Consider the following 22,134-nt stretch of genomic DNA (forward strand, 5'->3'; position numbering starts at 1 on the left):
TCTTATGTTTCAATAAGTCCTATGGGTGACATAATTACCAAAATACTCCTAATGTGAATATTCACACCGTCAATATGAATGATCATATTGTCAATGTGAATGTTCATATCGTCAATGTGTAGGGGCCAGACCCATATTGAGTCTCGTGGGTGTTCGAAAAAATTCGGGTCAGAGCCGGGCCGGCCCACAGGCCAAAAAATTAAACCCAGGCCCTAGCCCTAGCATAGGGGTATTCGAACTTTGAGCGGGCCGATGGGTCGAGCCTCGGGTCAGGCCGATGGGCCTGGGCCTAGCCTCAGGCTTGGGTCAGGCTTAGGCGGGCCTGGCATTTTTTTTTAATTCTTTTTAATTTTTTTTACTAAAATTTTATTATTTTCCACAAAAAAGACACTAGGCATCGGCGCGGGCCGAGCCTCGAGCCGAGCCTTGAATGGGCCTTAACTGGGCCGATGGGCCAGGCCGGGCTTCAAAGTGATGGCCCAGGCCTTAGCCTAGGGTTTCGGACTAGGCTTGAGCCCGGGCCCAAATGAGCCTTTCCCGGGCCGCGGGCAGGCTTCGGGCAGCCTACGTTCTTTTTGACTATTCCATTAAGTCCTATTTGAAGTAAGAAGACCAAAATACCATTTTTATCTACTTATATTCTATTTAGTCCACATTATTTTCTTATGTTTCAATAAGTCCTATGGGAGACATAATTACCGAAATACCCATAATGTGAATGTTCACATCGTCAATGTGAATGTTCATATCATCAATGCGTAGAGGCCCGGGCCGGCCCATATCGAGCCTCGTGGGTGTCCGAAAAAATCCAGGTCGGCCCGGCCCGCAGGCCAAAAAATTAGGCCCAGGCCCTAGCCCTGGCACAAGGGTATTCGGGCTTTGAACGGGCCGATGGATCGAGCCTCGGGTCGGGCTGGTGGGCCTGGGCCTAGCCTCGAGCTCAGGTCGGACTTGGGCGGGCCTGGCCATTTTTTTTAATTTTTTTTAATTTTTTCTACCAAAATTTTATTATTTTCCACAAAAAAGACATTGCACCTCGGGCGGGCTGGGCCTCGGACCGAGCCTTGAATGAGCCTTAAGCGGGCCGATGGGCGGGCCGAGCTTCAAAGCTATGGCCTAGGCCCTAGCCTAGGGTCTCGGACATGCTCGGTCCCGGACCCAAACGAGCCTGCCCCAGGCCGTGGGCGGGCTTCGGGTAGCCCACGGGCCGCGGGCCAATTCTACATTCCTATCAATGTGCATGTTAACATGTCAATGTGAATATTCACATTGTCAACGGGCCGAGCTGCTAGCGAGCTTCGGGCAGCGGACAAATTTTACACTCCTATTAATGTTAATGTTAATATGTCAATATGAATATTCACATTGTCACGGGTCGGGCCAAGCCCGCCTCGGGCTGCAGTCGGGCTTCGGGCCGCCCACGGGCTACGGGCTAATTTTACACTCTTATCAATGTGAATGTTAACATGTCAATGTGAATATTCACATTGTCAATGGGCCGGGTCAGGCCCACCCTGGGCCGTTGGCCAATTTTATACTCTTATCAATGTGAATGTTAACATGTCAATGTGAATATTCACATTGTCAACAGGCTGGGCCGGGCCTGTCCCGGGCCGCCCACAGGCCGTGGACGGGTTTCGGGCAGCCACGGGGCGCGGGCTAATTTTACACTCCTATCAATGTGAATGTTAACATGTCAATGTGAATATTCACAATGCCAACGGGCCTGCCCCGGGCCGCGGGCCAATTTTATATTTTTATCAATGTGAATGTTAACATGTCAATGTGAATGTTCACATTGTCAACGGACCGGACCAGGCCCGTCCCGGGCCGTCCATGGGCCGCGGGTGGGTTTCACACCGCCACGGCACGCGGCCAATTTTACACTCTTATTAATGTGAATGTTAACATATCAATGTGAATATTGACATTGTCAACGGGCCGGGCCCGCCCCGGCTCGCGGGCGGGTTTCGGGCAGCCCACGGGCTAATTTTACATTCCTACCAATGTGAATTTTAAAATATGAATGTTCACATCATAAAATTGCTAACTGTTCCAAAAAATATTTATAAAGGTATGAAAATTAAATATAAGGGCATAAGCGTCCAAGAAAATAGTGTAAATAAAGAAAAAAGACTTTATGGAATAAAACTATACATACATGAGACTAAATGGGTTAAAAAATTCCTTCATAGATTTCTTGGGTTAAAACACTTCTAAATGGGATTTATCAATAAAAATCTCTTTATAAATAGATCATATATTTTTATTAAAGATAAATACACTGAAATCACATAAATATGACTTTAGAGTAAATCACATGAATAATTTTATTTGATTTTTTTTTTAATATGCATATGAGTTTACAAAATGATCGAATATGATAAATTTACCAACCTAAACTATGCCTCTCTAATTTCCGTTGGCTAGCTTCCATTTACTTTTTATTTTATAATCCCACATCGAAAAAAGAAAGAAGAAGTGAATTGTTTTACTTACATAAAGTGAATCTTATACTCCCATTTATATAAGTAAAAAGAGATTTTTAGTGAGAAGCCCTATGGTCAATATCTCTTACTCAATTTTTTGATTTTCTTAATTTTAAACAATTAAGAAAATCTTTATTGGTTAGCTTCCATTTAACTTTTATTTTATAATCCCACATAATTTTTATCTTAAAATAATTTTGTATGAGATTTTGAAACTCTCATAATATTTAACTTTAAAATAATTACAATCTCACATCGAGAAAAGAAAAAAAAAAAAGAAGAGTTGTTTCACTTATATAAAATGAATCTTATAAAGTGAGTTTTAAGGGAGAAACCTTCTAGAAGGTCCAAATCCTCATTCTAAAATTATGGAATTTTCTTAATTTTAAACAATTAAGAAAATTTTCATTGACTAGTTTCCATTTATCTTTTATTTTACAATTTCAAATCGGGAAAAAAAAGAAAAATTGAATTGTTTCATTTACATAAAGTGAATTTTATGCTCTAATTTATATAAATTATTGAAATTTCTTAATTTTAAATAATTAAGAAAATCTCCATTGATTAGCTTCCATTTAACTTTTATTTTACAATCTCACATCGGGAAAAAAAAGAAAAAGTGAATTGTTTCACTTATATAAAGTGAATCTTATGCTCCCATTTATATAAGCAAAAGAAGATTTTTAGTGAGAAGCCCTATAATCAATACCAATTTTTTCTGTTTGTGTGTTTAAGAACACATGTACAATACTCCTAACATATCACCTGTGTTATGTGAAGATGCTTTTGTAAACACAGTTTCAATCTGCAATTCAATGTGCATATCCATTTAATTTTTATTTTACAATCCCACATCGAGAAAAAAAGAAAAAAGTGAATTGTTTCACTTATATAAAGTTAATCTTATACTTTCATTTATATAAGCAAAAAAAGGTTTTTAGGGAAAAACCCTATAATCAATATCAATTTTTTTTTTTTTTAGATTTTCTTAATGCTAAACAATTAAAAAAATCTCTATTGATTAGTTTCCATTTAACTTTTATTGTATAATCCTACATAGACGTTTGATTTTAAAAATAATTTTACATGAGATTTTGAAACTCTCATAATATTTAACTTTAAAATAATTACAATTCTACATCGAGAAAATAAATAAAAAGTGAGTTGTTTCACTTATATAAAGTGAATCTTATACTCTCATTTAATATTATAGCCTTGTGCATGTTTCATTTCAAGATGGTTTAAATTTTAAAATAAAATTTAAAGATTTTAATTAATTAATTTTTGTAGAAGTTGGTTAGTCCTTTGATCTAATCGATAGAGTGAATTGTTTTTGGTTTGACTGATTCGCTGGTTTAATTGCGCTTTTAGCGGTTTTATCAAAATGTATTGGTTAAATTTGTTTGATTCGAAATAACTTAAAAATTGACCTAATTAAAAATTAAATGGTTAAGATTACTTGATTCGAAATAAACTTCCAGCCCAAACAATTGTTAACTTTTAAACAATTAAGAAAATCTCCATTGGTTAGCTTTCATTTAACTTTTATTTTATAATCCCACATCGAGAAAAGAAGAAAAAAGTGAATTGTTTCACTTACATAAAATGAATCTTACACTCCTATTTATATATGTAAAATGAGATTTTGAGTGAGAAGCTTTATGAAGTAATGATCAATATCTCATACTAATATTTTTGATTTTCTTAATTTTGAATAATTAAGAAAATTCCGATTAGTCAGCTTCTATTTAACTTTTATTTTACATAATATAAAAAAATTAAATATAATTATTATATTTTTATTAAATAATATAATATTTTATCTCGTGCATAGCACGAATGATATGCTAGTTATGTATAAGATTAAAATTACAATTAAAACTTTAATTATATAATTGCATATATAATATATATTTTAAAAAAATGGTCAATATTTTATTAAAATAATAATATCTATCATCACTATAATATAAATATATTATCTACAGTTATTATTTACATTTATATTTTTTATATATATAAATAACATATTTATCTTATTTTTTATACATATTTTTATATTATTTGAAATATAAATAATAAATGTTAAACGAACCAACTAACGAGTCAAGCTTACAAATAGAGTTTTAGTATGTTTTAACTTATTTATTAAAATTTTAATGAATTTCAACTCGAACTCAAACACAAATACAAAAAAAAATTTAAGAACTAAATTTAAACGAGTTCATGTCAAGCCAAGTACGAATTTGTGTTCTATTTATTTACCATCCCTAAAAAACTGAATAGTTGCAGGTAATCAGGAGGAGGGCTTGTTCGTCTCCGGTAGGAGACGAGCCAACAATGGTTAGAAAAGTGAGGACTCAAGTGGAGTGAGGCTCTTTATTTTTATTTTATTTTTTTCATTTGACATAGGTGTCAGCTAGACATTGGAGAACCGTAATATTGATATTCACGCACCGTCCACGCGTAACTTTCTCTTTTAGTTTTTTATAACCTTGAAAATCGTTTAAAATTTTGTCAAACACCACCAAAATTGTGGTTGTGAATATAGGAAGTTACTTTCCTTTGGTCGGTTTTAGGAATGGTAACGGGGTGGGACGGGGCTGGGACTACTCTTCCAGTCTCCAATTCCCAAAAGTAATACTTCCCTCCGTCTCCGTCCCTGATCCCCGACGGGGACCCTTATCCCGGCCCCATCCCCGCTCCCGATCGGGGATCGGGGATCCCCGACCCCGGATAATCCCCGTTTTTTTTTTTTAATATGTAAAAATCTATAAAATCAATAAACATTCTCAATCACCCTTCACTACTGGATGTATAAATTTTGGAATTTATCAGTTAGAATATCAACCCTAATAGCTTCATTTTTTTAATTAATTCGAACTGTAGCAACATCCATAAATCTGTAGCAACATCCATCAGTTGAAATATCATTTTTCTAATTAATTAGATCAATAAATATCAATAAATATCCATTTAAAAAACATCATCTGCAGCAACATCCATAAATGAAGGTATCATCAAAATCTGTAGCAACATCCATAAATCTGTAGCAACATCCATTTAAATCAATAAATATCAATAAACATCTTGTAGCAAAACATCAATAAACATTAATTCAGCAGCCCATACATACACAACCCACACACAAAGCATCCTGTAGCAACAAAATAACACAACCAAAACATGTGTCCAGCAGCACACAAGAAAATTCAACAAGTAGCAAAGAGAATAATTAATCTCAAACACAATCCGCAAGGGATAGGTTATCCAAAAATTGAAATTAAAAATATCCATTACAACATAAAAAAGCAAATCCATTGTTTCTTCAAACCCATACAAACCACACAACTTCTATCATCTCCTCTAACTTGAACTCCTGTTAAATAACAAAAGGAAAAAAATAATAATTAATACTAATAATAAAATGTAAAAAATGTTAATTACAACAAAAAAGATGACAACTAACACAAAAGTGGCACATGACTGACAAATTATTTCTTTTCTTTTCTATTCTAGCTTGCCAAACATAGTGTAAAACTAGCTTTACTTTTCTGAAACATAGCCAATTTGTAGAAACTTTCCCATTCTTCACCAAATAATTTACATTTCTGGAGACTAAGATTTGAATTAGATAAATTTTTCTTAAACTTTGCAATCAATCAGTGCTATTTCATGGATAAGTGAAATTGAATTAAATCTGGTTTCATGAACATGTGCAGGAGAATAAAACAAGGCTAGTAGTACAAGTCAAGAACAATTCTAATTGACCAAATAATTTGATAATCAGAATAAGGGTCCATCTTTTCCATGAAAGCAAACTTGTACACAACCCCTGTGAAGAGCACGACCTCCAAGATACTTGTTAGCAAAATCCACTTCAAGTGCTTCACAAGATTGATCTTCTATCAAGCCAGACCTGTAAACCTACAACAACAACAAAGATGAAAAACATCATATCCTTGCAGTAAACCATTGAAAGTTGGGTTACTAAACCAACAAAAATGTACACACAAATTAAACAAGTATATATGTTCCTTTGTTACCTTGAAACGACAAAGAGGAATAGAAGATGTGCTCCAAAAATCAGCCTTTGGATAAGAAACACAAGGAAAGCTATTTTCCAAAGGAAGTACTTTACGCTCAAAGGAGACAACACCCACAGGCATACAAGAGCATATCCTCTCAAAATAGTGTGTGATGCATTTTATTTTATTCTCTTGCATTTCATTATGACTGTCATAGAGACTCCTGCAGACACATGAATATGAAATGAACCTATTTTCCTGATACGAGAAGAAAGAAATTGATCGATTCATATATGATAGCACAAAACTCATATATGAATCAACAAAGCCAAATAAATACTGCCCCTTTCTTAGTTTATATAGATGACCAATGCATGTTCTTAATAAAATTTTAAACATTCACGTAAAACATCATCATTTAACAATATTGCGAACACCTACTCTTTTTTTTTTTTTTCTTCAAAAAATAAGTATAACCTTCTTCCCTATCAAACTATACAAAATAGCCAAAAACAACACTTAAGCCTATATAGAGACTACTCTACTCCAATCTTAATACCAAAAACAACGCTTAATGCCAAATAATTTCCAAAATACGCTCCATAAATGTAAATCTACAGATTAGCTAACCAATCTTTGTTCCATATCATGATCAAGATCAAAATTCAAAGCATCCAGAAGATTAGAGAGACTCCTAATCCAACTGATTATCAATATAAAATAGATCGAAATCTGGGAAACCAGATCTATATTGTAAAAAATATAAAATAGATTCAAAGACAAAAAAAAAAAAACAAATTCAAAGACTCCTAATCCAGCTGAAGAAGGTTCAATATAAAATAGATAAAAAAAAAAAACAGATCTATATATATCCAGGGATAGATCTATAAAATATATTAAAAAAAAAAACAGATCTATAAAATAGATTAAAAAAAAACACAAATCCAGCTGTGAGAGAGAGAGAGAGAGAGATACCTAAACAGAGATGGGAGGCGCGGTGGTGACGAATGGAGGATCGTCGGTGACGGAGGGAGGCGTGGCGGTGATAGAGGGAAGAGAGAGGGACAGACTAGTGGCGAGAGAGAAGCGGCATGAGTGTGAGAGGCTTTGAGTGTGTGTCTGTGAAACCCTAACAAAGACAAGCATATGCATATATATATCCAGGGACAAAAGGGTCATTTTACCTCGGGGACCATGCGGGGCGGGGTGGGGCCGGGCCCGGGGGGCGGGGCAGGAGCCAAGCCGGGTCCGATTCTGAAATACATATCTCCGTCCCCGGCCCGGATATCATCTGGGATGGATTTTTGAATACCGTCCCCGACCCGTAGGGGATATTTTTCAGTGAATAACCGCTGAATTCGGGGTCGGAGGGTCGGGTGACCATCGGGCCGGTTTCAGATTGCCATCTCTAGTCGGTTTTAATCTAATTACTTTTCTATGGATCCAGTGTGGACTCAACTTCACTCACCATAATTATTTAATTTGTCATATAAAAATATGTATTTCGTTTATATTTTAAAATAAAAAAATGAATAATTGTTGAATATTTTTTTAAATGTGATTGGAAATTGAATAATGTATAATTCACCTGACTCCAAATTGAATAATACATAATTTGTATATTATGTTTCGCCGAACTCTAAAGGGAACAATTCGTGCGAATTATATATATAATTCGTTATTTCACAGAGTGATATGGGATGCGTGGACTTACTGAGAGTGCACCCACATACTTAAGTAAGGAGTTCTCATAGACGGTGCCAAATGAAGTAACTAACCCTCCCTGACTAATACGATATTGTCCACTTTAGAGTTAGGTGAAGCCAGCAGCTAACTCCTTACGGCTTTAAAAGGCCTCATACTAGTCTAACTAAGTTAGTCCACTTAGGTAGCAGAGCTGTGATCTCTCACAGAGCGATATAGGATGCGTGAACTTGTTGAATGCACCCACATAACTCTCCAGTGGACTGGTTGCCTGAGTAGGGAGTTTCCACAGACGACACCAAATGAAGCAGCTAACCCTCCCTAATTAGTATGATATTGTTCGCTTTGCAGCCCCTCACGGCTTTAAAAGGTCTTATACTAGTCTAAAAGAATTAGTCCACTTATATAATAGAGTTGTAATCTCTCATAGAGCGATATAAGATGTGTGGACTTACCAACTGCATCCACAACTATAGTCATTTTATTTTTGAAATATTAACAAAAATATAATGAATCTCATTATTTAAACCAAACACCATGATGGTAGCCACTAACGTGGCAATATCTCTCAAATCTGCAATAATTGCTTCAATACTAAGCTCTCGTTTGGTTTTCATTTTGGAACTAAAAAAGCATAAAAGTTCAAAATATTCTACATAAGTCAATAAGATAAAATGTCACATCCAAACCATAATCATTATACTTTTTCTCTCACAAAAATAAAAAAAGTTAAAAAATTCAAACCAAACGAGACTAAAAAAGTCCCAACACAAAAAAGTTAGTTATATTAACTAATGCCAAACGAAACTTAAATGAGTCAGGCTCCGTTTGGCAAGAGCTAAACGGGGCTTTTTTAGCTATTTTAGCCACAAAAGACAAAATAGGCTATTTTAGCCACAAAAGACAAAATAGGCTATTTTAGCCACAAAAAACAAAATATCACATCCAACCCATAATCATTACATTCTTTTCTCACAAAAAAAGTCAAAAAAGCCAAAAAGTCAAAAAGCCCTTCCTAAACCAAACTTTTTAGCCCAGGCTAAAATAGCCAAAAAACTAAAAAGCCAACCCACTTCCCAAACGGAGGCTCAATGAGTTTTTGTGAGTGTGCGGATAAATTTGGGTTCCGCTTGATTTACCTTTTAAAAAGAATTTTGGGTTTTAAATTATATTTTAAAAGATAAACTATTGAAAAAAGTTTTAAAAATTAAAAATCTATTTAGGCCAAGTTTGAGAAGTTTGAGAAAAGTCAAAAAGTTAAAAAGTTACTAAAAAAGTTAAAAAGTTAACACTATTCACCAAAAGTCAACAATTACGGTTGCACAACTTCCAATTCTAATTTTCCTCTACAAACCAATTTTTATAATTTTTTATTACATATTTTTCCATAAAAAATCAAAAAGTTAACCCAAACATCCATATTTTTTCCCTCAACTTTTTAGTCAAAAATACAAAAGTGCACTTATTTAAGACACACCAAACAACCCCTTAGTTATAAATTTTGAAAAATAATTTTATGATGATTTGTAATTTATTTTATCCATTTATTTATTTACTTATTTTTATAGTTGAATAGATAGGTGTAAGAAAAAAATTAATTGATTAATGTGTACAATGTGAGAAAATGAGAGAGGAGTGAGAAAAAATGATTAATTGATTTATTAATAATAAAAAAAGAGAAAGAAAGAGGAGAGAGAGAGAAAAAATAATTTAAAAAATAATTTAAAAAATTAATAAATTAAATATGTTTTTAAATTTTTTGATCTAAATATTAATTTAAAAATTAAATCAAGCGTACCTTGAGCTTTCAATTTGAAAAAAAAAAATGTTGACATGATACCATCTAATTGACACCCAATTCCATTTAAAAAAAATTATAGACTCTCTTTGGTAGGATTCTAGAATCTTAGTACTACTCATTACTTTGAGTGTCATATTTGTTTGGTATTTTCAAAAATTAATTTTACACTCATTTTTTAAAACACGTCTACTCGGTCATCACTCCGGACATCCAGCCGGATGACTAGAACAGTGTTTGGTTTTTTTATTTTTATTTTTATTTTAAATAAAAAAATATTTTTGAATTTTTTTTAAAATTTTTTTATGAGTTTTGAATAGAATTTTAGGTTATATGTTTGGTTATGAGTTGTAAGTTTTTAAATCAAATATCATATGTCACATCATTCATTTCAAACTCAATTTAAAATTTTTTTCAAAACTTATAACCAAACAAATTTTTCACACACAAATAATAATTTCAAAACTCACAAACTCAAAATACAACTCTATTATCAAATCATAATTCTAAAACTTTGCCAAACGCTACCATAATTTTGCATATTTGTAAACAACTTTTTTTTTTTAATAGAGAAGAAAATTTTCATTACAAAATCGATATAATTTGAATCAATCTGGTACCGTGGTATTACAAGATCTCAAAAAGAATAAATAATCTTTATAGAATGAACGATTCAGATCTTAGTAGAGGAGGAGAAAAGTTCCCTCCAAGAGACGAAAACAAACCTCCACACAGGAAAAATTATTACACCAACAAACTAAAAATTAAGAAAATTAAACCAAAAAAAGTACCAGATCCAAGTCGTCACCAAATTTATTTAAAACTCCATCGTTTTGCAACCTTTAAGTTGGAATTTAAAGATTTCATCTCCATTGGTTAAGATAAAACACTGAAGGTAAGGTGGCCACCTAGTATAAAACAAGCGCGATATTCAGTATCAGCTTTCGAACAATCTAAAATCATCATATCTTTAATTTTGGACTTGAGGATGAAAAAGATAATACGATGATAGTCGAACTGTTAGGGAAAATCGATGTGATTCCCCACAAGTAAATCAATCAATGGGAATAAAAACTAATGCGAAAAAATTAAATCAAAAGCAACACAAGAATTTTTACGTGGTTCCCTCAATGTGAGGTACGTCCACGGGATCGAAATCCGATTCCACTATCAACCAAATAAGTTCCAAACGATTACAAACGAGACACTAATGGTCTCACAAAATCACCCTTAGGTGAATTCCAAATAATCACAAATAAACAAAGAGGAAAGACCTCACCAAATAGATGAACCAAAATCTTCTGAACCAGAGTTGAAGAAGACCCAAAATAACAATCCAAATCAACTTCACCAAAAACTGCCGAAACCACGCCACCACCGAATCACAACCACAGAACCATGCTTAGAACCATGATCATGATGCTGCTGGATGCTACCTTTTTGGCAAAAATATCAAGAATGGCAGCCGTACTACCTCCTTTTAAAACAAACAATATATATATATATATATATATATCTATATATTGAATCTTGGGTTTTAAAAACAAGCCCTAATTGTTATCAAATTGGATTGGGTCTCCTCAAATATAATATATAAAAATATATTATACCTAAATCAAGTCAAATTAAAACTCTTTAACAAACCAATTGGGTCCCACACTCCAATAAGGAGGTATACCCAACAATTCTCCCCCTACCGACTTAGGTGGAGAGATCAACCATACCCGCCAAAGTTCGACACTTTAAATGTTTGTCCCTCGACAAAGTCTTTGTCAGCATATCTGAAATATTATCATCTGTGTGAACCTTTTCGAGTTGTAACAATTTCGAATCTAACACATCACGAATCCAGTGGTATCTCACATCAATGTGTTTCGATCTCGAATGAAAAGTAGAATTTCTACTCAAGTGAATAGCACTTTGACTATCACAATAAAGCACATACTTTTCTTGCTTCAAACCCAATTCTTGCAAAAATTTCTTCAACCATAACTCTTCTTTGCAAGCTTCTGTAATGGCAATAAATTCAGCTTCGGTAGTTGAGAGAGCAACACATTTTTGTAATTTAGATTGCCATGCCACAGCTCCCCCTGCAAAAGTCATCAAATACCCCGAAGTAGATTTCCGAGAATCAACATCACCAGCCATGTCAGAATCTGTGAACCCATCAAGCATCGGCTTACCATCTCCAAAACACAAACACACCTTCGAAGTCCCTCGAAGATACCTTAAAATCCATTTTACCGCTGCCCAATGTTCTTTACCCGGATTAGAGAGAAACCGACTCACCACACCAACTGCGTGAGCAATATCCGGCCTTGTACAAACCATGGCGTACATCAAAGAACCAACTGCTGAAGCATAAGGAACTTTCAACATCTCTTCCTTGTCTTTCTCACTTGTAGGACATTGATTCGAACTAAGCTTGAAGTGACCTGCAAGTGGACAACCAACCGGCTTTGCTTTATCCATGTTGAACCTCTCAAGAACTTTCTCAACGTAGCTCTCTTGAGACAACCAAATCAGCCCCTCTTTACGATCACGAACAATTTTCATACCAAGTATTTGCTTTGCCGGTCCCAAATCTTTCATAGCAAAAGACTTGCTCAACTCCAATTTCAACCTGTTTATCATGGTAGAATCTTGACCCACAATTAACATGTCATCAACATAAAGCAAAAGAATAATAAATTTACCATCCGGAAAATTTTTCACAAACACACAATGGTCCGAAGTGGTTTTGGAAAAACCATTATTCATCATGAAAGAGTCAAATTTTTTGTACCATTGCCGCGGGGCTTGCTTGAGACCATACAAACTTTTCTTCAATTTGCAAACAAATTTCTCTTTCCCTTTTTCCACAAAGCCTTCCGGTTGCTCCATGTAAATTTCTTCTTCAAGATCACCATGCAGAAATGCGGTCTTCACATCAAGTTGCTCAACTTCAAGGTTCATACTTGCAGCCATGCCAAGTACAACCCGAATAGAAGACATCTTCACAACTGGCGAGAAAATCTCGTCAAAGTCAATACCTTTCTTTTGCCCAAAGCCTTTCACAACAAGACGTGCTTTGTACCTCAGATTCTTGCCATCATTCTTCAATTTGAAGACCCACTTATTTTTCAGAATTTTCCTCCCTTTAGGCAACTTCACTAAATCATAAGTGTGGTTTTCAAACAAGGAATTCATCTCCTTTTCCATGGCCTTTTTCCAATCACCTTTCTTTACATGCTCAATTGCTTCTTGGTAGCTCTCAGGCTCCCCTTGATCAGAAATCAACACAAATTCATTAGGAGGATACTTTCTTGAAGGTTGTCGGTCCCTTGTAGATTTCCTCAACTCAAGTTGTGGTGGTGGTTCTTGAGTTGGATGCTCTTCCTCAATTTCTGCCCTGTTTCTCTTTCAACCATGGCCTGAAAATGCTTAAATACTTCTAGAACTTGATTTTTAGTTTTTAGTAAAAAGGCCCAAACTTTCCTTGAATAATCATCAATGAAAGTAACAAAATAAAGTGCACCACCATGTGTTCTAACTTTTAAAGGACCACAAACATCCGAATGAATCAACTCCAAAACATTTTCTTTTCTAGAAGCAACATTTTTATGAAAAGAAACTCTATGTTGTTTACCCGCCAAACAATGAACACAAGTTTTAAGATGTGTACCTTTCAAACCGGGTATAAGCTCTTTCTTGAACAAAACTTGCAGCCCCTTTTCACTCATGTGGCCAAGCCGCTTGTGCCACAATTCGGTAGAAGTATCGTCTTCAAGTGCATTGACAACACCTTTACAAATTTTTCCTTGCATCGAATAAAGTGTATGAGTCTTCTTGCACTTAGCCACCACCAAAGAACCCTTCGTGAGCTTCCATATTCCATCACCAAATTTGTTGTTGAAGCCTTCATCATCTAGCTTCCCAGTAGAGATCAAATTGAGGCGAATGTCGGGAACATGCCTCACATCTTTAAGCAACAACTTGCAGCCCAAATTTGTTTCCAAGCAAACATCACCCATACCAATAATCTTGGACAAACCTTCATTACCCATTCGAACAAAACCATAATCTCCTTCGGTGTAGGTAGTGAAGAAATCAACTCGAGAAGTCACATGAAAAGAAGCACCGGAATCAATCACCCAATTGCTCTCTTGGCCCACAAAATTGATACAATCATCTTCACAAACGACCATGAGATCAGCATTGGTAGTAACTGCCGTTGTGTCTTCTTGCTTCTTGTCCACACTTTTGTCACGCCTTTTCTCCTTATTCTTGAGCTTTCGGCATTCCCGCTTCATGTGCCCTTTCTCATGGCAATAATAGCACTCAATGTCTTTCTTTGAAAAAGAACCATCTTTCGATTTGTCACGGCTTTGATCACGACCATGAGGAGTCTTACTCTTCCCCCTTGTTTTGCTTCGACCTCTCACAACGAATGCTTCCGAATGAGAGGAACCTGCTGATTTTCTTCTAGTTTCTTCATTCAACAGGCTACTAGTGACTTGGCCCATTGTGACAACTCCATCGGGCGCTGAATTACTGACGGTCACAACCAAAGTCTCCCAACTTTCGGGCAAAGAACTAAGTAGCATCAAAGCCTGCAACTCATCATCAAAAACAATTTTCATAGAAGCAAGTTGGTTAACAATACTCTTTATTTCATTCAGATGTTCCGGAATAGGGCTGCCCTCTTTATATTTTAAATTAACCAACTTACGAAACAGAAAGGCTTTATTTGTGGCTGATTTCCTATCATAAAGGCCCTCTAATTTTTTCCATAAATCATGTGCTGAAGTTTCAGTAGCAACATGATGAAACACACTGTCATCAATCCATTGACGGATAACACCAACGGCTTTTCGATTAAGCCTATTCCATTCATCATCTTTCATATCCTCGGGTTTGCCAGAATCACCCTCAATGGGTCCATATAAATCTTTACAAAATAATAGGTCCTCCATTTTAGTTTTCCAAGTTACCCAATTACTTCCATTGAAGCTAGACATGCGACCCACATTCCCCTCCATTGATTTACACAAATAAATAAATCCAAATAAACCGTAAGCTCTGATACCAGTTGTTAGGGAAAATCGATGTGATTCCCCACAAGTAAATCAATCAATGGGAATAAAAACTAATGCAGAAAAATTAAATCAAAAGCAACACAAGAATTTTTACGTGCTTCCCTCAATGTGAGGTACGTCCACGGGATCGAAATCCGATTCCACTATCAACCAAATAAGTTCCAAACGATTACAAACGAGACACTAATGGTCTCACAAAATCACCCTTAGGTGAATTCCAAATAATCACAAATAAACAAAGAGGAAAGACCTCACCAAATAGATGAACCAAAATCTTCTGAACCAGAGTTGAAGAAGACCCAAAATAACAATCCAAATCAACTTCACCAAAAACTACCGAAACCACGTCACCACCGAATCACAACCACAGAACCATGCTTAGAACCATGATCATGATGCTGCTGGATGCTACCTTTTTGGCAAAAATATCAAGAATGGCAGCCGTACTACCTCCTTTTAAAACAAACAATATATATATATATATATATATATCTATATATTGAATCTTGGGTTTTAAAAACAAGCCCTAATTGTTATCAAATTGGATTGGGTCTCCTCAAATATAATATATAAAAATATATTATACCTAAATCAAGTCAAATTGAAACTCTTTAACAAACCAATTGGGTCCCACACTCCAATAAGGAGGTATACCCAACACGAACTAATGAGATAAATATCAAACTTGAGTTAATCTGGGGAAGGGTTGGAGAAAGAGACAGGGGAGGGACATAAGAGAGGTGGGAAACCATCGCCGTCTCTCTTTCCACTTGTAGGAAATTCGAAAAAAAAAAAAAAAATTAGTTTTTAGCTTCCTTTTTTTTTATTTATGATATTTTTCTGGGAGTTTATTTATAATAAAACTTATTATATTAAATTTCAAATAAAATCCACGGACTTAACACCATTTCGAATCCGTGTAGTCAAGTCTATATAAAGGCCCTTGTAGTAAGGTCCATAGTGTGTGTTTTGTGTTAACAAGCGGGTAGTCTCTTTCAAACACTCTGTAAGTATTTTCCTCTAAAATATTTTTTGTGCATAAATTATGTATTAAACTTTACCTTATTTCTATGTGTGATCTTTATTTTTGTTATCATATTTTGTGTCATTACCATGTACTTGTTTGTTTAGTGCTTACATATCATTTCTTTCGTAACGAACAACTGTAAGTTCCTTAGTAATATATAAATATAAAAAATTTACACAAAATAACATGATAAATTTATATATATCCGTTTTAAATCAAACGATTCGGTAAAATAGTTTATGAATTTAAAAATATTATTATTACATGATGATGAGATTAATTATTTTTCTTTATCATTAATATAAAATTTATATTAAATTTTATTGTAAGATTTTAAATTCCCCATTAATTTTTTCAAAGTTAATGTGTGTCAGAGTATCTTTAATGATTTAACACTTAAATGATTAACTATTATTATCTTTAACAATGAGTATTATCAAAATATTATATTTTAGCAATGTTTCTCTAATAGTGCAAATATTATTTAGGAAAATTTATTTATAAATTTTATATGAGAAAATGTTGATTAATTTAGTTCTAAGAATTTTTTTATGAACCAATTAATTATTTTTAACCAATTAGTCCTTTTATATAATTCACACTAGAATGAGACCATTGGGTCCATAAGAATAAAGGGAGAACCAAATAATTCATAAGATCATTATTTGAGATTTATTAGTACTTCACTCACCCCGTTTTAATTGGGAAGTTACTTTTCTTATAAACCCAAAGATCTCATTCTAGTGTAAATTACATAAAATGTCAACCATAAACGCACGTGTATTATTGTTGAGGGGAAAAATGTAAATTTTCCCATAATGTGGAAATTACTAAACATAACCCTTCGAAAAAACTTCTTATTCGTAACACTCTAATGTAACATTCCAAAAACGTAATACTTCAATGTAACATACTAAAAAACTCCTTAGTGTACTTTTCTCAAATGTAATAACGTAACATTCCACAAAAATTTCATAGCGTATTTTTTCTAAACGTAATACTTTAATCAATGTAACACTAAAAAGCTTCTTAATGTACTTTTTCCAAACGTAATACTCCAATGTAATATACTAAAAAATTTCTTAGTGTATTTTTCTCAAATGTAACATTCCAATCAATGTAATACATAAAAATTTCTTAGTATACTTTTTCCAAACGTAACATTCCAATGCAACATACTAAAAAACTCCTTAATATATTTTTTGTCAAACGTAGCAATGTAACATTATAAAAAAACTCCTTAAAAAAATATTTTGATATTTTTAGATGAAGATAACACCTAAATTAATGAACCTTTTCGGTAATTTTATGTTTTTGCTACGTAGAAATGTATACAATTTGAAGAGTTCTTTGATGAGGGTGTAAAACATAATTAAATGAAATTTGGTTTAAAAAGTTAGAAGTAAAAATACATAATTAGAAATTTAAAGTATTTTTTTGTTGGATAATATGTAATTTAATTGAATTAATATTTTTTTTATGACAAATTAATGTTGTTTAAATTAGAAATTACATGTAGAAGAGAGGAGAAAAATAAAAATAAGTGAAGCAAAATAGAGATAAAAGATGAGGGGGTACTAAGTTAATCTCACATCTTTCTATTAACAGAGTTAAGGGTAAGGTGCTTCAATCTTAAACTATAAAGAGATCAAATGAATTTTGTCCAATAATAAATTTCTTTACTTCTATGTATGCATTCAATCGGACTGTTCCGCCTTGATTGAATCTCAGAGGCATTCTTATCATTTGGTAGATTCAAGTCCATGGCATTGTGAAACAATCTCTTTTTCCATTTGAAGTGTTGCATTAAATTAGTCCTAGTAAGTACCAAATGGGTGCATATAAAATATGATATAATATGATATGTATATATATATATATATATATGTATATATGAGTTCATGAACTTATCAATTAATAGCAATACTAATATTATACAACCAATGAATGAATAACACATGTATTTGTACGAATTTATACAATAATAACAGGCACGGATAAAGCAGAAGTGGGTCTCAGTATGAATACTGTACCCGAAGCTCAGAATAAGGAAGAGTGTGACCCTGATGTCAGCACGCTTGTAACGATTCACAATGAAACTGGGGCCACTATAACATATTTTACCAAACATGATTTTTCTGGGAAATTAGATAAACAGAGCACATATCCACCCAAAATAGAAAATGGCGAGTCCTATGTGTTTGAGCATAAGGGAACTAGTGGAGAGAATACTGGATCGTGTGGAGCTGTTGTGTATTCGGTCAAAAACAAGGATGGGAAAGCCGGTCATTGGATGCTGTCTTGGTCCAACCCAACCAATAAGGACAATAAGGTACATACCTCTCTTATCCTGGCTTGATTTCAGAATTTTTGAAAAATTAACAATCCGTTTTATTTTAAAATGACTTTTGAGTTTTGAATTATATTTTGAAAGATAAGTTGTTGAAATGAGTTTTGAAAATTAAAAATGTGCTTACTTATGAATTTTGAAAATAATTTTGAGTTGATTTGTAGTTTTTTTTTTTTAATTAATTGATGTGCAGAATGTGAGAAAATGAGAGAACAAAGAGAAAAAATAATTTATTAATAATAATAAAAAAAAGAGAAGGAAAGAAAAGAAAGAAAAAATAATTTTAAGTTGTGTTTTAAAAACATGTTAACCAAACATGTTTTTTTTTTTTTTTTAATCCAAATCATGATTTGAAAACAAAATCAAACACTACGTTAAGTTTTTTTTTATTTTTTTACGGTTTTTTATTTTTACTAATATTTTTTAATATGTGAAGTAAATTTTTTAATTTTTAGATATACCTAACATAAAGACATTTAAAACTATAATATTTGTGAAAATTTTTTTTAAAAAAATTTACCAAATATAAAAAATATAAAAATTCAGTCCATATTCATATTCTTGTGTATTTATTGATTTTTTACAAATATTTTACTTTTTAGGTACATCTAAATTAGATGCATCTAAAAAGTAAAAAATTTGCTTAAAATATTAAAAAAATTTACTCAAAAAAACACAAAAAATAAAAAACTCAATTTAAAAAAAAAATTGAGTTCAAAAATTAAAACCAAACAAGGTGATAACATTAGGATAATAATATTTTCTTTGTTTTATCATATTATGTGTCAAATATTGCATTGATTTCATGGGTCTCATCACTCATGTTTGTTATCAATGCGACATATGAGATGGTAAACAAAACATGGTAAGAAAAATATGATCATTATAAATTTCAAAAAGTGTATGAACATAACCATTTTATATATGTTTAAATATAACTTTTGAAAAAATAAAAAAAAAATCTTATTATACTTGTAGGTCTTTACTGAGATTATTGGACCGGGTCACTATACGCCAAACTCCAACGACCCTATTTGGGATCGTGTCCATGAAGACTTGAGCAAGTCTGGCACCACCAGTGTATCTGAATGGAATGGTTGCGAGTCATCTATGGCATCTATTCCTAGTAATGATATGAAAAACCGCGTAGATGTGGATGCAACAGTGACACTAGCCACAGCCAAGGCCTAAGAAGTTGCGATCTGCGACCCAGTCATACATGATGATATCTTTTGTAGTGTGTGGAGTATTAATGTCTTTCATATGGCAGTGTGTAATAAATAATTTTCCCTATGGGAAGCTTCCCCCTGTAAATTAGTAAGCATGTTATAATTATAAATAATGTTATCATCATGTGCTGAAATGACTGGTAACTAAATGTAATGTTTGTATCATATGAATTCAATAAAGAAGAGAAGGTTTCCCCTTCTCAGTTGTGTGCCAATCATGCAAATTTTCGAAAGATGTTTGTAAATTATTTATAATGTTCATATTTAAGATTAAATCAAACTAGTTGGTGTTCGTTAAATAAGAATGTTATTTCCGTATTATTGGTAGGGTAATATGTCACTGATTAACTACTATACAATTTCTTCATATTTTACTTTTTTCCATATATACATTCAATCTTTAAAAGGTATTTTTCGTCATAAATATGACATGTGCACTTTATATGCATATTTTTAATCTGTTTGGTTAACAAAATAGAAATACAAGGATTACATTGTCTCGATTTTTAGTTTGATAGGGGTACAATAAAAAATGATGATAGTTGAAAGGGATAAAACGTAATTTGCCAATAATAAAATGTTGAGAAAAAAAAAATACTAATATTACATATTTCATAACCGCTACCACGCATCTCATAACCATAACACTACACATTTCATAACCAAAATCACTGACTCATAATTGGATGTATGGTGCATTTAATGTAACCATAGCAAGACCGTATAGCATTCTAGTTAGTACCTCCTGCACTTCATCTATTCGATAGGGAATTGGCTCAACTTTGTGAGAATGGATACGAGAGCCATGTTAACTTTTTAATTAAAATAGTCAAAAAGTCAAAACACTTAATCATATTTCTCTATTTTTTTTTACACGTTTTTTTTATAAAATTAAAAAAATCAATTAAAAAAATTCAGTGTGTTTGGTTTAAGTTTTTTGAATTGAGTTTTTTTTTTTTTTTGATCAGCAAAGAAAAATTTCATTAAACAGTATGAAATTAAAAGTACAGGAAGATGAGATGCATCGAGAGAGATTCGAAAGTATAAAAATACCCCTACTACTGCTACTCGCATCCATACAACCAACCCCTAAGCCTCTCGATTTTTTAAATTAAAAGTTAAGAAGAACTTAACTAAGAAATTTAAATACATGAATCCCCACAAAAAAACCCACAAAAACACCCAAAACAAACTAAAGAAACAAAACAAGACCCACAACACAGCTGCTAAAACAAACTAAATAACGAGAACTAAACTAAAACAGCCAAGCAGCCCGAAGCCCTCCAACCAACGTCCAATCAGCAACCCACGTCTAATCTACCAAGACCCACGGCTTAGCTACAACTCCCCATGCCTCACGCCTCTGCTGCATCAACTGCTACAACTCCCCACGTCACAGCTACTACACCACCCCACGCCTCCCAACTCCCAATACCCACTCCGGCCGAGAAAACACCAGTTCCACCACCGGGAAGAAAACGTCAGCTCCACTGCTGCATCAACTCTACTGCCGCATGAAAACCTCACCTCCCCATGCCTCTGCTACATCAACTCCACTGCTTCATCAGGTCTTCACACCCAATACCCTCTGCCAAACTCCCAAAGCCCACACCATGCTGCTACTACTCCTCTCCCTAAAACAAATCCTAGCGGCTGAGGTCTAAAAATACCCCACGCCTCCCACTCCCAACGCCCACTCCGGCCGATAAAACACCAACGCCACCACCGGGAAGACTACACCTCCTCTGCTACATCAGGTCTCCTTCTAGCTCACCCAATACCCTCTGCGAAACTCCATAACCAACAGGTCTTCCAACTCACGCCGCGGATCCGCACACCCACCGAGCACTGACCACCCACTGGGACACTTCCATACAAATGGTAGAACTTCACCCCTCAAACTCTCACTCGAGGAGGAGCGCTCGAGTGACAACCGGACAGAACTGGACCGCCTACGATCCCCTTGTTACCGCCCAAAAAGCGCACCCCTCAAACTCCTACTCGCCAAAGAGCGCGCGAGTGAAATACCAGGACGCCCCTACTGAACCAGCTACTACGGCAAGGTGGAAACACATAAGTACAAACTGATGACAAAACCTGGATACACCAAACACTCTCCCGCAACAACGAAACACTCCTAGGTGGGTAGAAACGGGGGACTCAAGTTTATTGAAAAGAAAACTAACAAGACAAAGGAAAACACGAGCTAGGCCAGCCGACCGCCATAGCCAAAGGCGGCGGCCAACCGGCCCAAAAAAGAGGCCGGAGAAGGAGGTTTTTAGAGAAGGAAAAGAGAGGTTTTTAGAGAGAGAAAAGAGAGGTAAAGAGTTAAGAACTTGTGATGTGCAAGTACATGAATGTATAGGTTAAGGTACATGTATGGTTTATTTTGAATTGAGTTTTTTGAAAACCCAGTTTTTTGATTTTTGTA

At 34.1% G+C, this 22,134-nt stretch overlaps 1 protein-coding gene across 1 annotated transcript; it reads left to right on the forward strand.

The window, feature by feature from the left end:
- Positions 1–18,083: 18,083 nt before the first annotated feature.
- Positions 18,084–19,918, forward strand: LOC114304916 (23 kDa jasmonate-induced protein). Its single transcript, XM_082915421.1, has 2 exons — positions 18,084–18,456; positions 19,453–19,918. The coding sequence occupies exons 1-2, from the start codon at positions 18,145–18,147 to the stop codon at positions 19,663–19,665; spliced, it is 525 nt and encodes a 174-aa protein (XP_082771547.1). The 5' UTR covers positions 18,084–18,144; the 3' UTR covers positions 19,666–19,918.
- The last annotated feature ends 2,216 nt before the right edge of the window (positions 19,919–22,134 follow it).

This window comes from Camellia sinensis, chromosome 2, assembly GCF_055761805.1.
Source record: "Camellia sinensis isolate YWXY chromosome 2, ASM5576180v1, whole genome shotgun sequence".
Lineage (NCBI taxonomy): Eukaryota > Viridiplantae > Streptophyta > Magnoliopsida > Ericales > Theaceae > Camellia > Camellia sinensis.

Excerpts from the sequence above, each read along its gene's own strand:
- LOC114304916 (XM_082915421.1), top strand. The coding sequence starts at position 18,145 with ATGAATACTGTACCCGAAGCTCAGAATAAGGAAGAGTGTGACCCTGAT. Across the intron at positions 18,457-19,452 it reads CAACCAATAAGGACAATAAG|GTCTTTACTGAGATTATTGG; the intron begins GTACATACCTCT and ends TTATACTTGTAG.